The sequence below is a fragment of the Guillardia theta genome (genome assembly GCF_000315625.1).
Source record: "Guillardia theta CCMP2712 unplaced genomic scaffold GUITHscaffold_55, whole genome shotgun sequence".
In the NCBI taxonomy this organism is placed as follows: Eukaryota; class Cryptophyceae; order Pyrenomonadales; family Geminigeraceae; genus Guillardia; species Guillardia theta.
This window is the reverse complement of record NW_005434619.1, coordinates 159,891-172,779: the sequence shown is the minus strand read 5'-3', so window position 1 is coordinate 172,779 and position 12,889 is coordinate 159,891. Positions and strand designations below refer to the sequence as shown.

The following is a 12,889-nucleotide window of genomic DNA, read 5'->3' as shown; positions in this document are numbered from 1 at the left end:
AGGAAAGGGGGGGGGGGAGGAAGACCGGGCAGGGTAGGGTAAGATGAGAGAGCACATGACTGACAGGAATGAGAGGGCGATGTAGCGATGATGAATGTAGTGGTGCGTGTTTTGAGGTTTGTCGCTCCTAACTTGACGTGGCTCCATTACATGTTCCCAGAAAAGTGGGGAGAACATTTCATCGAGTCGCTGCTGAGGCTTGTTGGTTCAGGCATCGCACTATGGTGACTCCGCGGTTCGACTCTGAGAGAGTGGGCGCTCGATCGCTCCCCTGGTCTCCGAGGAGGAGCTCGTTCTCGGCCTCCAGGTCTTCACTGCTTGCTCCTTCTCCAGTCACTCACCCTGCAGCAGCCAAGGGACGGTGATGACGGGCGAGAGGTCGATGGAGATGTTTTTGTTTGCTGCTCAGCTGATGCTCACAGTGTTGGTAGGAGGATGGTTGGATACGCCGGGTTCGTACCTGGGTGAGCAATGGAGGAGGTGGGAGGGCAACGACAAGGGTCCACTGACTGCTTGTTTGCTCAAGATACGTGTCGAACAACGCGTATGGAAGCACTTGGGCCAAGGCTATGGAAGCAACCCAGCTGCAGCGAACAAGAGGGAGTTCACAGGTGAATGACGCATGTTTCCACAATGGCTCTTAGGGTGTCCTGCCCTGTCTCCTTTCTTTTCCTGTCGTTTCCTGTCCTGTCCTGCCCTGCCGTTTCCTGTCCTGTCCTGCCCTGATCTGACCTGACCTGACCTGACCTGACCTGACCTGACCTGACCTGTCCGTTTCCATCCTGCACTTGAGTATTCTTGCTCACCAAGTGTCATTTACAGAGCTGGGAATCCACTGGCTTCCGGACAAGCAAGTCTATCGACCATGAAATCCAAGATGTGCTGCTTGCTTTCCTCTCAGACTACTGCCTGCCTGCCTGCCTGCCTGCCTTCCTGCCTGCCTGCCTGTCTGTCTGCCTGCCTGCCTGCCTGTGTCTGTATCTCTCCCTTCCTCCCTCTCCCCCCTCCCTCTGAAGTGTTTCCCCCGCAGAACGAGATGAGAGATCTGTGGGAGAAAGACAACCTTGACCCGAGATACAGCAGATGGAACTTGTACGTTGATCAACGATGGAGAATGTCAGGGAATGACTGCTTTCTGCTTGTCTTCCAGGCACAATCTCAACCTCTGCAGAGACCCTAAGGTTGTTTCCGCATCCTGTAAGTCATCGACTTGAGGGGCTGGTTGGCAAACTGAGCATGATTGTGCTTGGCAGACATGGGCTACATTCCATACAAGAAGTCGGAGAATCTGATAGGAGCGACTTTCTTCAGGACGCTGCAAGTGAGAAGGGCCGCGGGTGCTGCTGCTGCTCTATTCAAAGCTGTTGCAGGCTTCATCGGCGCTCAAGGACCCACAGATGCAGGCTGAGTTCGACTCGCTGTGGACGAGCGGGGAGGTAGGATCTCCTCGTTCTGGGAGGTCACCAACGGGAGGGAAGGTTAGCAACGTTGTGGCGCCTTGCTGCGTCATCCTGCCTCTTCTCTTCAATGTTACCCTACCTCTTCCCTTGTCCGATCTCTTCCTTCATTCCCTTCCATTTCCTCCAGCAGCTTTTTTGGCCCTTCCCGCATTTCATCCCCATTTAGTTTTCTTCCTCCTTGGTTGCTACTTACCATTGCTATGCAGAAGAGAAGAGGGTCGAGCCTTCGCCTGCCCGTATCCAACGACGCGACGTACATCGATCGAGCTTTGAGCTTATCGCGGCACTTATAACTTCTTGCAGGGGGAGGGCCCCAGTCCACCTTGGCGCTGACATCAGTCCGCCATTTGTCTTACTCCTCCTTTCCTCCTGATCACAGTTGGCAGGAGCCTACACACCATGGCAGCTGCCCAAAGAGGAGGAGCTGAGAGGAACGTCGCTGTCCCCCATGCTGATGAGGTAGCGATGGAAGTTGTAGCGATAGGAAGACGAGTGGAGCAGAGCAGTAAGGGTGAGAGGCAGGTAGAAGGGGGTGGATGAGGAGGAGGGAGAGGGGATGAAGGGACATGCAAGAGAAGAAGTCGAGGATTAGGAAGGGGGTGTAAGATAACGCAGAGACGCAGGCGATCAGAGGATGAGGACGACGTGAATTTGGAGGGGATTCCGACCAAAGAAAGGTTCTCACACATCTCACATGATATTCCTTAACAGCCTCTCTCCTCCTCCTCCTCCTCCTCCTCCTCCTCCTCCTCCTCCTCCTCCTCCTCCTCCTCCTCCTCCTCCTCCTCCTCCTCCGTTGAAACTCGGTCCCCAGGTTGTCGTTAGGCACCATGAAGACCAACTGGAGTCTGCTGGACTGTGAGAGCAGGAGCGCAAGTGTGATCGAGACAGGTAACTCCTCCCCTTCCTTCCTCCTTCCTCTTTTGTTCTCCGCCTGCTTCTCCAGCCCCCATCCCTCTCCGCCCGGTTGATTGTATCCTCCTTCCAGCTCCGAGTCAGCGTTCCGCACTCGCTCCCCTCATCTTCAGGCTTCGCCCAAAGACAAGCCCACAAAGTTCGCAGAGCCCACTTAGCCCGATGTCCCCATCCTGACCCAACATGTTAAGACGACAATGAACGACAAGCAGGAAGCAGGAGGGAGTCAGGGACAGAGCAGGGTAGGAAGAGGCTGGGAGGGAAGGGGGCAAGATGCGAGAGGCGGGAAGCAGGGGATGGGAGGAGAAGCATGGTGATTTCTTACAGTCTCCGTCGGATCTTCTTGATGGACTCTGTCTGCTAGTTCCAAGGTTCCCTAGCTCCTCGACCAACTCCTCGTAAAATCTGCGCTGCTGTATGAGTTCCTCTCTCCTCGCCCTCGTTCACTCGCCAACCTCTCCATCACAGCCCCGTCTCCCTTCAAGCTCATCCTTTTTGACAGCCTTCCAAGACCCTGCATGCTCTCTTAGCTCCTCCTCTCCTCTCCTCTCCTCTCGCCCTCCCCTCCTCTCGCTCTCCTCACCTTCCAGAGGTCACCTACGGTACATCTCCGACTAGTCAGCGTCGCGCTCAGCTTCTGCAGGGCTGGTCCAAAATCCTTTGCGAGCGTTCAGCGTTACGACAAGAGCGAAAAGCAAGAGGAACGTTGGATGGGGTCAGTGAGAGGGAGGAAAAGGCAAGGCAGTGATCAACAAACCGAGGGGATGGGGCGTGGGGGTGAGAAGAAGCAAGGAAGACAGGAAGTAAATGAGGGTTGGAAGTGGGTGGGAGAGGGAGGATGGTGCGGAGGCCCAACCTCGTTGTAAGGGAAATATCGTATGCATACTCCCACATGGGAAGACGCGAGCCACTGCAGGAGCTGCAGACGTGTGAGGATGGCGGATAACTTGTAGCACCTCCTTACCGCCTTCAGAGGAGCAAACCCGCCAAACACGCCGCATCCCCAGTTGCCTAGAAGGGGAGCAATATGGTAAGTGCAAGCACAGAGATCCTATGTCACTTCCTCGGGTCTATGGTCCAGTCCACCTCTCCCTTGGTCTCTTACTCCTCACTCCGTCCCTCCCTGTCTTTTCTCCTTCTCCCTCTCTCTCTTCACCGGTTGCCAAGACGGAGAATTGCTTCACAGAGTCCTGTGGCGGCGAGCGTCAGGATAGCTTGAGGAGGAGGAGGAGGAGGAGGAGGAGGAGGAGGACTCACATCCATGAGAGAAAACCCTGCCGCGGCCTTGTTGATCTCCCTGAGCATCATGGCTTCCTGCAAGAAGCAAAACATTTCACAATACTGATCAATTCAGGAGGAAGGGAGAGGGAGGGGCGGGAGCCAGCAAGTTATGGAGAGGAGGCGGTCAAATCAGAGACAGGCGAGGAAGCTCGAGGGGAGGAGAACAGGCAGGGAGGGATGGAAGGAAGTCAAAGAGAGGGTCAGGGAGGGAGGAACGCCGTACCTGTAGCTGTACCCTTATGTTGAAGTCTCTTCGCCGCCCATCATACGCATCCATGGCAAATATTCCCCGAAGGATGGTACCTATCACCAACGTCGCTCAACCGATGAGCATTCACTCTCCGTTGCGATCTCCTTGCTCCTCCAAGCCCTCCCCCTCCCCCTCCCTTTTCCCCTTCCCTATCTCCCCCGCCCTCTCCCCGTATCCTCCCAGCACACAAACGCGCTCCCTCTAGCGCTCGCTCACCGTCATCTGCCTGCCTTTGATTGTCCACAAACGGGCCGGCGAACCTTAAACCAAACCCATAGCCCGAGTATGAAGAGAACTGAAACAAGAGCTTGTAAGACTCTTGTGAGTACTTGATGAAATATCCAACCTGCTCTGCTCCGAGGATTTGTATTGCCTCTGCAGGAAAAATCAATCAACAACCACTAAGGGGCGGTGCGATGAGAACAACCTCCAAGATTCAAGACGCTGCATGTCAGGCAGGATATGATCAGTTCGGGGCAGATCGAGAAACGAATCTCCTCCTGTCCAACACGATTTTATCGTGCGCTCAACACATCACATGAGAGGTTCAACCTGAACACAGCCTCCTGTCAACACCCCTCCTCCAATGTACATGTTCGCAAAGTCGGCATGCAGACAATCCTTCCCATTGTCATCGTCCTCGAACCCAACTCCAGCTGGAGCAACAGAAATGCCAAGGAGAGGCTTATTGCTGTTCTCCAGGATCCTTCCAAAGAAATATCATGTCAACAGATTCACATCGCAGTGCCTCGCTCTTACATCCCGTCAAGGTAGATCTTCTGTCGTATGATCGTGACACAACCAGGAACATGTCCGCTCTTTGTTCGCTCGAAGTAGTGGATGAACATTCTCAACTTTGCGCATTCCTGCACTGAGGTGTTCCTCAGCAGAACCTGGAAGGTGCAGGTAGGCATGGGCTCCTCCATCCCCCGCTGCTCTTGGAACGTGCACAGAAACATGTTTGCCATGAGGGATCTGACGAGCACACGAGGCAAGACGACTTTGAAAACAGCGCTGGTTGTAGTCTTGATGTCTTTGAGGAGGGGGATGCGATCAATGTTGCAACTCTTCATGACCTCCTGCAGTTTCAGCGCCGACTGAATGATATCCGGCAGAGTCTCCGTAAAGAAATTCTCGCAAGCTGGCCCTCCTCCTACTCCATCGATCGCTGCCTGAAGCCCGCGAAGCTGAGAAATGCCCGGAATATAAGCTTGCATGGCCTTAGTAAGCTCGTCCAAGTCCTTCGGAAACGGTAGGAGGGAATTACGAACCTTTTCCCACAGGGATTCGTTGTAGAATGGGAGGAATAGCGTCTCTCCCGGGACATGCGGGAAGGAAGACGAGAAGGATGATGATTCTGATGAAGTGTTGGTATCGTCTGACATGAGAGGAGGAGGAGGCATTCCTTGCGCGCTCCTATCTGCCATCTGGAAGATCCGGTCGGCTCAGGCCATGCAGGTAGGAATGGTGTGTGGTGGGGTACTCAAATTTGGGGTACTCATTCTACGGGGGTAGGGATGGTCTTATCTTTTAATAGACTTCATACCGGTAGTTCTACTAGTGAAAATAGGGGGTACCTCCTCGCTCAGACTGAACGGAGCATCCGGGGGACCATTTGAGATAAGACGAATTGCGAGGGTGAGGTAGTTTTAAGGGGGGTGGGGGTGCTCATGTAGTTTAATAAGTATTGTAATCTGCTACTAGCAAGTTTTAAATCATTATTACTCAGATCACCATTCACCGGGTCCTTTTAAAGTATCGAAGGGGGTGAGGGTAGATTTTATATTGATGGGAGTCGCTGGACATGGTGAATTATATCAGCATTGGTCATCACAAGGGTCCTTAAGGGGGTCAGTCAAGTGAAACTAATTGAATATTTTGCTGCTGTTTTCAAATATTTATATGGCTCAGAAATCAAAATTCCAAGATGCAGGCCATTCAAGGTGGTAGTGTCAGCAGGTGGTCATGCACTGTTCTGCCGGCTTCCGCGGATCCACCCCTTGCAGCCATGTCCATAATGAGTGTGACGGGGGAGGTGGAAATGGGAGGAGGAGGAGGAGGAGGAGGAGGAGGAGAAGGAGGAGGAGGTGGTGGTGGTCCCGTGTTGTGTCTATCGAATGAGCACCTCTTCATCGACCAGACCTCTATCGTCAAGCTTCTTCAAGGTACGCGCGACTTCCCATCCGAACTGCTCCATGCTCCTTTGGCGCTCGAGAACCGAGGGAGGATCATGCAGAATCCGCTGAGCAACCTGGACAACGTAGTCCTCAACAAGGCAGCGATGGCAGAGCAGGAGATGAGGAGCTTCAAGGCGGCTGGAGGGACCTTGGTCGTCGATACGACCGTGCCAGGTTAGGACCTTCTCTCGTCACTATGCACGTTGACGTCTATTCAGCGCTCGGTCGGAATCCGAAGATGCTGAGAAAGCTGTCGAAGCTCACTGGGGTGCACGTTGTGATGGGAACAGGGTTCAGCGTTCATGTGCTTCATCCCTCTTACCTAGTGGGTGAGAGTACCGATGAGATTGCAATGAAGATGGAGCGGGACCTGGTGGGAGGGTGTGTGGAGTCTGACGAGGAAGGAGCCATCAGAGCAGGCGTCATAGGAGGGATTGGTGTGTCCTCCAACTTCCATGATGAGGAGAGGAGGGTGCTGGTTGCCGCGGCAAGGGTGCAGGCAAGGACGGGAGCTCCTCTTTTCGTGGACCTGGAGCCGGGGTGCAAGCTTGGGAAGGAGGTGATGGACGTTGTTGCGTCGGAGGGTGCGAGCCTGAAGCGGACGGTGCTGCTGAACATGGCGTACTCTTGCGACGATAGAGACTACTTACGATCCGTCCTGGCTCGAGGCTGCAACGTGTCCATGGACTGTATCGGATGTTCTGGTGAGGAGGAGGAGGAGGAGGAGGAGGAGGAGGAGGAGGAGGAGGATGAGGATGAGGAGGAGGAGGAGGAGGCGCTGAGTTGAGTGTCTTGGATGCTCACGGGGACCTCGCAGGAGCGTTCCTGCAGCACTACAACGTCATGGCGCCAGGAGACGACCGCATCGCGCTCTGCATAGCCGAGATGGTCTCCCAGGGTACGACAGTATGACCAGCACGCTTGACGGTGTGACAAGGTCACGGCAGGCTATGGCGAGCAGATAGTCCTATCTCACGGCTTCCAGTACAAGATGCAGCTGGTAGGAGGAGGAGGGTTCGGACTGCAGCACATCCCTCGCAACTTCGTTCCGAGGATGATGGGCATGCGACTCGGTGCGGAGCAGATGGATCGGATCTGCAGGGGGAACCTTGCCCGCATCCTGTCCTACTACGTGAAGCCAGAGGAGTCGGAGCAGGAGGAGGAGGTGTGGGAGTGCAGCAGCTGCAAGCAGAGTGATGCTCTCTCCCTCGCCCTCCTCGTCCATGACTTTTGCTGACAGGTTTCCCCAAGTCGAGGCAGTCTTTCAGCAAGTTCACCTTCCAGTACTGCTCGACAACTTGTCTCTCTGCGCACAGGTGATAGGGACAGAACTCCCCGACCTCCTGCTGTTGTCCAGTATGATGCTGATGCTGTCCTGATGCTGTCCTGCTGCTGGTCCCTTGCTCCATCGACAAAGCTGTAATTACAACTTCTCTTGCCCTCTGCTGCGCTCCTCCTCCCTCCCTTGTCCCCGTGCCCGTCTTCCACTCTTTGTCTCCTGCTTCATCTATATTCACTGCCGACATATTTGCGAATTTTGCTGGAGCTCATGCTTGCTTTCTCACTTCACCTACAGGAAAGTAACGAACAACTGGAAAGATATCTGACGAACAGTGTTCCTGCCTTACTGTCTTCTTGTCTTCTTCCTCCATTCTTCACACCCGATCCAATTTCTGCTGACTCTTCCTATGACTACCTGCCCTCCATACCCTCTTCTTTCCCAGTCTTCTGGTGTATTGTTATCCCGTCGTCTTTCATCCTGTTAGTCTCAAATCTCTCTTCCTCTCCATCAGATCAGTCTTTCCTCTCTCTCTCCCCCCCCCCTTCCCTCCCTCCCCTCAACAGTTTTGTCGCTCTATCTTTTTCATCATCTTCGTTTACGGAATGGAAACAATCTTGCAACGATTGCCCTCAAACGGTGAACTACAGACTTGAGCGATCTCCTCCAACCCCTCCTGTTCCCTCTCCCTCCTCCCGACCCTCGACCGTCTTCAAGCAGGGCCTTCTCCTGCACCTCCTGCTCCTCCTCCTCCGCAACCTGCCGCAGTGATCTGGCTACATGCTCGTCTTCACAGTAGCCAACTTGCCGCTGCTCCAGGATCTGCGCACATGCGTCTAGCGCTGTCTTGTCCTTGGGATCGACTTCCAGCACTCTGCAGAAGGGTCAGGAGAAATGAGGTTCGGAGTGAGGAAGGCTTCCTCCTAAGCAGCAGCAGCGCGTCCTTATCATTTCCTTTCCCCTCCCACAGCAGCATAGCGTATTGGACCTGGGCCATGGTCAAGTACTCGCAAGGATTTCGTTCCCTTTCTGACCCCTCCAACTCCTGTTTGGACCCCCTCCTCCTTCCTCCTTGGCAAACCAGCCATGCAATCTCCCTCCAACTTCACTGTATCCTAACAACAGCACTTTCCCACCCTCTTTCCTCCCCTCGCTTCCCTGACAACAGCCGCTAGTGTCCTCCCCCCCCTCTGTGCCTTACCATGCACTCCCTGCTGTCTGGCTGGATTTCAAGAGCTTTCTTGAAGCTCTCCTCGGCCTCCTCCAGGTTCTCCATGCAGATCCATTGCTGTGTAGCAAGCTGAGAAATGAAGGGAAAAGAACCAGGACAGGGAAAGGAAAGGAGCAGCAAGAATGTGAAAAGAGGGGGAAGACAAGATCCATGAAAACTCTGATAATTCATATGAACATGAGGAAGAGGAGGATAAGAAGGATGATGGAGCGATGATAGAGCGATGATGATGATGATGGAGAAGATGTTGTTGTTGTTGTTGTTGTTGTTGATGATGATGATGGAGATGATGGAGATGATGGAGATGGTGGTGATGGTGGTTGTGGTGATGATGATGGCGGTGATGATGATGACGAGCAGGAGGAGGAAAAGGAGCGCACGAACGAACAAGTCAAGCCATCGTCATCCCTCACCAGTGCTGCATGGCGGAAGACAGCATGGAACGGAGGGGAGTGCGGGAGGGCTTCGAGCGCTTGCTGGTAGTACTTGACCGCTGCCTTGAGCTGCTGCATCCCTCCCTCCTCCTCGCAGATCTCAAACCAATGTCAGCGGCAGCTGAAGGGAGGAGGCGGTAGCAGACCATTCCATGCAGGATGAACGCTTCTGCTCTGAGCTCGTTGCTGACAGGAGGGTCCATGCTCAGAGCCTCCTCTAGAATGCCCTGTGATCGTGTGACGAGAGGGCGGAGAGCGGAGAGAGGAGACAGAGGAGGAGAACGAGAGGAAGGAGAGCAGAGGGGAGAGAGGGGAAGGGAGGGAGGATGGACCTTGGCAGGGAGGAACAAACGCTGATTGATGAGATGCTTCGCATGTTGAACCTTTTGTTGTCATTGTCATTGTCATTGTCATAGCTTTCCCCCTCACCCCTCCTCGTCATCCTCGTCATCCTCGTCCTCCTCCTCGGTACCTTCATCTCTCCGTTGTTTGGATCGACTTCTTGAGCCTTTTCAAAGATCTCGTTGGCATCTTCAGTTTCATTCGGCACAGCAGCACTGCCAAATCTACAATGAGAGGGAGGAGGGAGACGAGAAAGAGGAAAGAAGCGGAGAAGCAAGGGGAAGTGACGAGTCACCAGGAAGACAAGGGAGGGGCATCGGGTGGAACAGAGGGAAGGAGCAGCAGGACGACACAGCAGGACCGAAGAGAGACTGACGGAGAGAGGAGAGCATGTACAAGGATACGAAGAGAAGGAGACAACCTGGCATCTGTCTCGCCCTCCTGAGCGAGCAGCCTGGCGTAGTTGTTCAAGGATGGAGCATGCTCGGGATCTAGCCGAACAGCCTCCTTGAGCAGGAGGAGCGCACGTTGGTAGTCTGACTGGTCTTGGTTGCCCTCCCTCCTCTCCTCCTGGTATTTGTCCCACAGCAGCGCCGCATAATTGCTGTGCAGGAGACTTCGTTGGGGCTGCAGCTCTAGTGCCCTGGAGGGAGGCAGAGGCGAAGAAGCGAAGTTGACAGTAGGAGGATAAGGAAGGATAAGCAGGAGGGAGGAAGCAGGAGAGAGGGAGGAGGGAGGAGGGAGTGAAGGAGGGAGGAGAGGAGAAGAGAGGAAACGACAGAAATGTTAAAACCACGCATAACAGCTAGCAGGAGCATTGGAAAAGGAGACAGCAAAGACAGGTGAAGGTAGCAAACCTCTTGAAGAGTTGCCCGGCCCGCTCGAAACTCTTTCGGTTCTGAAGGATGTTTGCGTAGTTGGTCAATATGATGACGTCATCGGGCTTCAAGGAAAGAGCGGCGGAGAGCAGCTGCAGCAACGGAGGACAAGTAAGTGAAGCAAAAGACAATGAGGAGGAGGAGGAGATAGATGGGGCTACCAATTCAAAGAGGGAGGAGAGGGGAAGAAAAAGAGGAGGGGAGAGCAGGATGGGAAGCAGGAGGAGGAGGAAGAGCGAGAGGCGGACGAAGACTATGATGAAGTGGCATCACGAGGAGGAGGAGGAGGAGGAGGAGGAGGAGGAGGAGGAGGAGGAGGAGGAGGAGGAGGAGGAAGGACCATCTCTGATTCATCGTTGTAACCCTCAGGCGACTTGGCGGCGACCAGAGTTCCGAGATGACAGAGAGCGTCCGCATTCTTGCTGTTCATCTCCAGAACCCTCCTGCTCGACACCATCATCATGGAGCAAGACAACAATGGAAGAAAGACGAGAATCGAAGAGCTTAGTGACACAGCATGCGAAGGAGCAGCAGCAGCAGCAGCAGCAGCAGCAGCAGCAGCAAGCTGCAGCAGCAGCAAGCTGCAGCAGCAGCAGCAGTTTCACCTATAACAGCTCTCAGCCTCCCCGAGGTAGCCTTGTTGCTTCAGCAGACTAGCTTTGATAAACAACATTTCATCGTCGTCAGGGAATTTCTGTTGGTAAGAACTCAGTCAGCATGTTCACTGCCATGCTGTCGCTCAATACAACACCGCTCTCACGCTCTCATATCCTCCTTGTCTATTCCTACCTTCTCCGTCCGTATCCCTCCGCTCTCTTTCTCTTGCTCCTCTCCCCCAGATCGTCCCGTGCCTTGATTTCTCAATCCCCCTCCTCTTTCCACCCAACCCGTCTACCTGCCTCCTCTCCTCCTCTCCCGTCCGCCCTCACCTTGCACGCCTGGAACACCACTTCGTTGGCAGCAAAGAAGTCTCCCTTGAGAACCAGCAGGCGCACGAGACGCAGGACGACGCTGGGCTGAGGGCCCACCTGAGTGATCAGCTCCTGCATGACCTTGACAGCCTCGTCGACCTCGCCTTCCTGCATGAGCGCACTGACCCTCTCCAACAGCGAGCTCGTTGTCCTCTCGAAGCTGTCAACTTCCACAGTCTCCTTCTCCTGCTCCTTCTCCTTCTCCTTCTCCTTCTCCTTCTCCTTCTCCTCCTCCTCCTCCTTCTCCTCCTCCTCCTCCTCCTTGGCTTGCAAGCTGCTCCTACTCACAGTGTCCTCCCCTTCTCGCTCTCTCTCTCTCCTCTCATTGTCCACCCACGCCAGCCCTATAGGGAGCGGGTCCCCGTAAACCTTTCTAGGATCCTCCGAGTCGTCCAGCCGTACAAGGAAGTCTACTCCCTTCCCCCTCATTCGAAGCATCGCCGTCGCTCTTCGACCCGCATGCCCCCCCCATCTCATGCTGCCATGCTCTTCCGATCCCGTGATGGCGGAAGGTGTGCATGAGGAGGAGAGGCCCAGGGGGAGGAGCAAGGCGAGCAATGCGAACCTTGGGACGATTCCTCCTCGCTCGCTGCAAGGAGATCGGCACGAGCGGTTGGACAATGGTCCTCCTACCCGCCTTGGGAGTGAAGAACTGTGCCGAGGAGACGTCGTGGTGAGGAGAGAGGCGGCGGAGGAGGAACATGAATCTGGTGAAGGTGTTCGATGCGAGGAGCGATTCAGGGCACCGGAGCAATGTAGCACAGGTTTGTGAAAGGGAGGGGGCACAAAGGAAGTGGAGAACAGGATGGTGACATTGGGGGTTTGAGGGGAGTGAATGGGAGCAGAGGAAAGGAGAGTCGACGACTGTGAAGGAGATGGAGACCTACTATGTGTAGGAAGAGGAGGAAGAGGAGGAAGAGGAGGAAGGGCAGTAGATGGGTTAGGAGCAGGAGCAGGAGCAGGAGCAGGAGCAGGAGCAGGAGCAGAAGAGTACATGTGAGCAGCTGGTACGCCCATCCCTCTGCCTCCCCGACAGCCTGAGGAAATTTCGGAAACTTTTGCATGTCGAGTTTGAGAAATCCAGTTGCTCAAAGTTCGGAAAGTTTCGCCCGCACATGCTGAGCAGGCGCATCGCTGGTATCGTGGCGCCATGGACGGGAGCCTGCGTGAGGAGCTCAACGGGCGCGATGAGCAGAGCGAGAGGAGGAGGAGGAGGAGGAGGAGGAGGAGGAGGAGGAGGAGGAGGATACTCGTCAGTGATGGAAAGACGAGATGTTTTGCCAGTGGTAGGAAGAGGGAGGTCTCTGCTAGGGATAGAGGGATGGAGGGGATTCTGCAGCTTGGGGGAGCCAAAGAAGAGGAGGAAGAAGAAGACGAAGAACGTCGTTGATGCAGGTCCTCTGACGGTACCCATGGATGACGAGGAAGCGCTGTTGACGCTGAGGGAGAGGATGAAGAATAAGGCGGCTGAGCTCGGTCTGTGGAGGGCGAATGTGACTACCAGCGAGCCATCGCAGAGGATGGAGGCGTTTGAGAGATGGATAGAGAGCGGGTACCACGGAGAGATGAACTTCCTGGCGCGCGAGGATCGAATGAGAAGGCGAAAGGATCTCTCAGGTAGAGAGGAGGGCAGTTGTTGTTACGTCAGGGCTGGGAGGAGGGAGGGAGGGG

The 12,889-nt window shown here is 54.7% G+C and overlaps 4 protein-coding genes across 4 annotated transcripts; 2 read left to right on the top strand and 2 right to left on the bottom strand.

The window, feature by feature from the left end:
* Window positions 1-150: 150 nt before the first annotated feature.
* Window positions 151-1,753, top strand: GUITHDRAFT_111888 (hypothetical protein; the record flags this gene model as incomplete). Its single annotated transcript, XM_005828956.1, has 11 exons — window positions 151-164; window positions 212-307; window positions 352-378; window positions 432-464; window positions 527-611; window positions 823-879; window positions 1,031-1,092; window positions 1,151-1,197; window positions 1,254-1,321; window positions 1,371-1,436; window positions 1,667-1,753. 11 exons carry the CDS (start codon window positions 151-153, stop codon window positions 1,751-1,753), a joined length of 642 nt encoding a protein of 213 aa, XP_005829013.1.
* A 776-nt stretch (window positions 1,754-2,529) lies between these two features.
* Window positions 2,530-5,333, bottom strand: GUITHDRAFT_111887 (hypothetical protein; the record flags this gene model as incomplete). The annotated part of the gene is made up of 12 exons (XM_005828955.1): window positions 2,530-2,548; window positions 2,831-2,889; window positions 2,959-3,033; window positions 3,232-3,294; window positions 3,340-3,386; window positions 3,532-3,565; window positions 3,633-3,689; window positions 3,892-3,959; window positions 4,123-4,281; window positions 4,334-4,406; window positions 4,459-4,612; window positions 4,666-5,333. 12 exons carry the CDS (start codon window positions 5,331-5,333, stop codon window positions 2,530-2,532), a joined length of 1,476 nt encoding a protein of 491 aa, XP_005829012.1.
* An 803-nt stretch (window positions 5,334-6,136) lies between these two features.
* GUITHDRAFT_111886 (hypothetical protein) lies at window positions 6,137-7,690 on the top strand (the record flags this gene model as incomplete). Its single annotated transcript, XM_005828954.1, has 6 exons — window positions 6,137-6,257; window positions 6,302-6,787; window positions 6,901-6,981; window positions 7,031-7,276; window positions 7,324-7,399; window positions 7,660-7,690. 6 exons carry the CDS (start codon window positions 6,137-6,139, stop codon window positions 7,688-7,690), a joined length of 1,041 nt encoding a protein of 346 aa, XP_005829011.1.
* A 260-nt stretch (window positions 7,691-7,950) lies between these two features.
* GUITHDRAFT_141503 (hypothetical protein) lies at window positions 7,951-11,656 on the bottom strand (the record flags this gene model as incomplete). Its single annotated transcript, XM_005828953.1, has 11 exons — window positions 7,951-8,236; window positions 8,331-8,350; window positions 8,564-8,662; window positions 9,007-9,126; window positions 9,174-9,254; window positions 9,500-9,593; window positions 9,791-10,012; window positions 10,227-10,339; window positions 10,588-10,690; window positions 10,853-10,904; window positions 11,143-11,656. 11 exons carry the CDS (start codon window positions 11,654-11,656, stop codon window positions 7,951-7,953), a joined length of 1,704 nt encoding a protein of 567 aa, XP_005829010.1.
* Window positions 11,657-12,889: the final 1,233 nt, after the last annotated feature.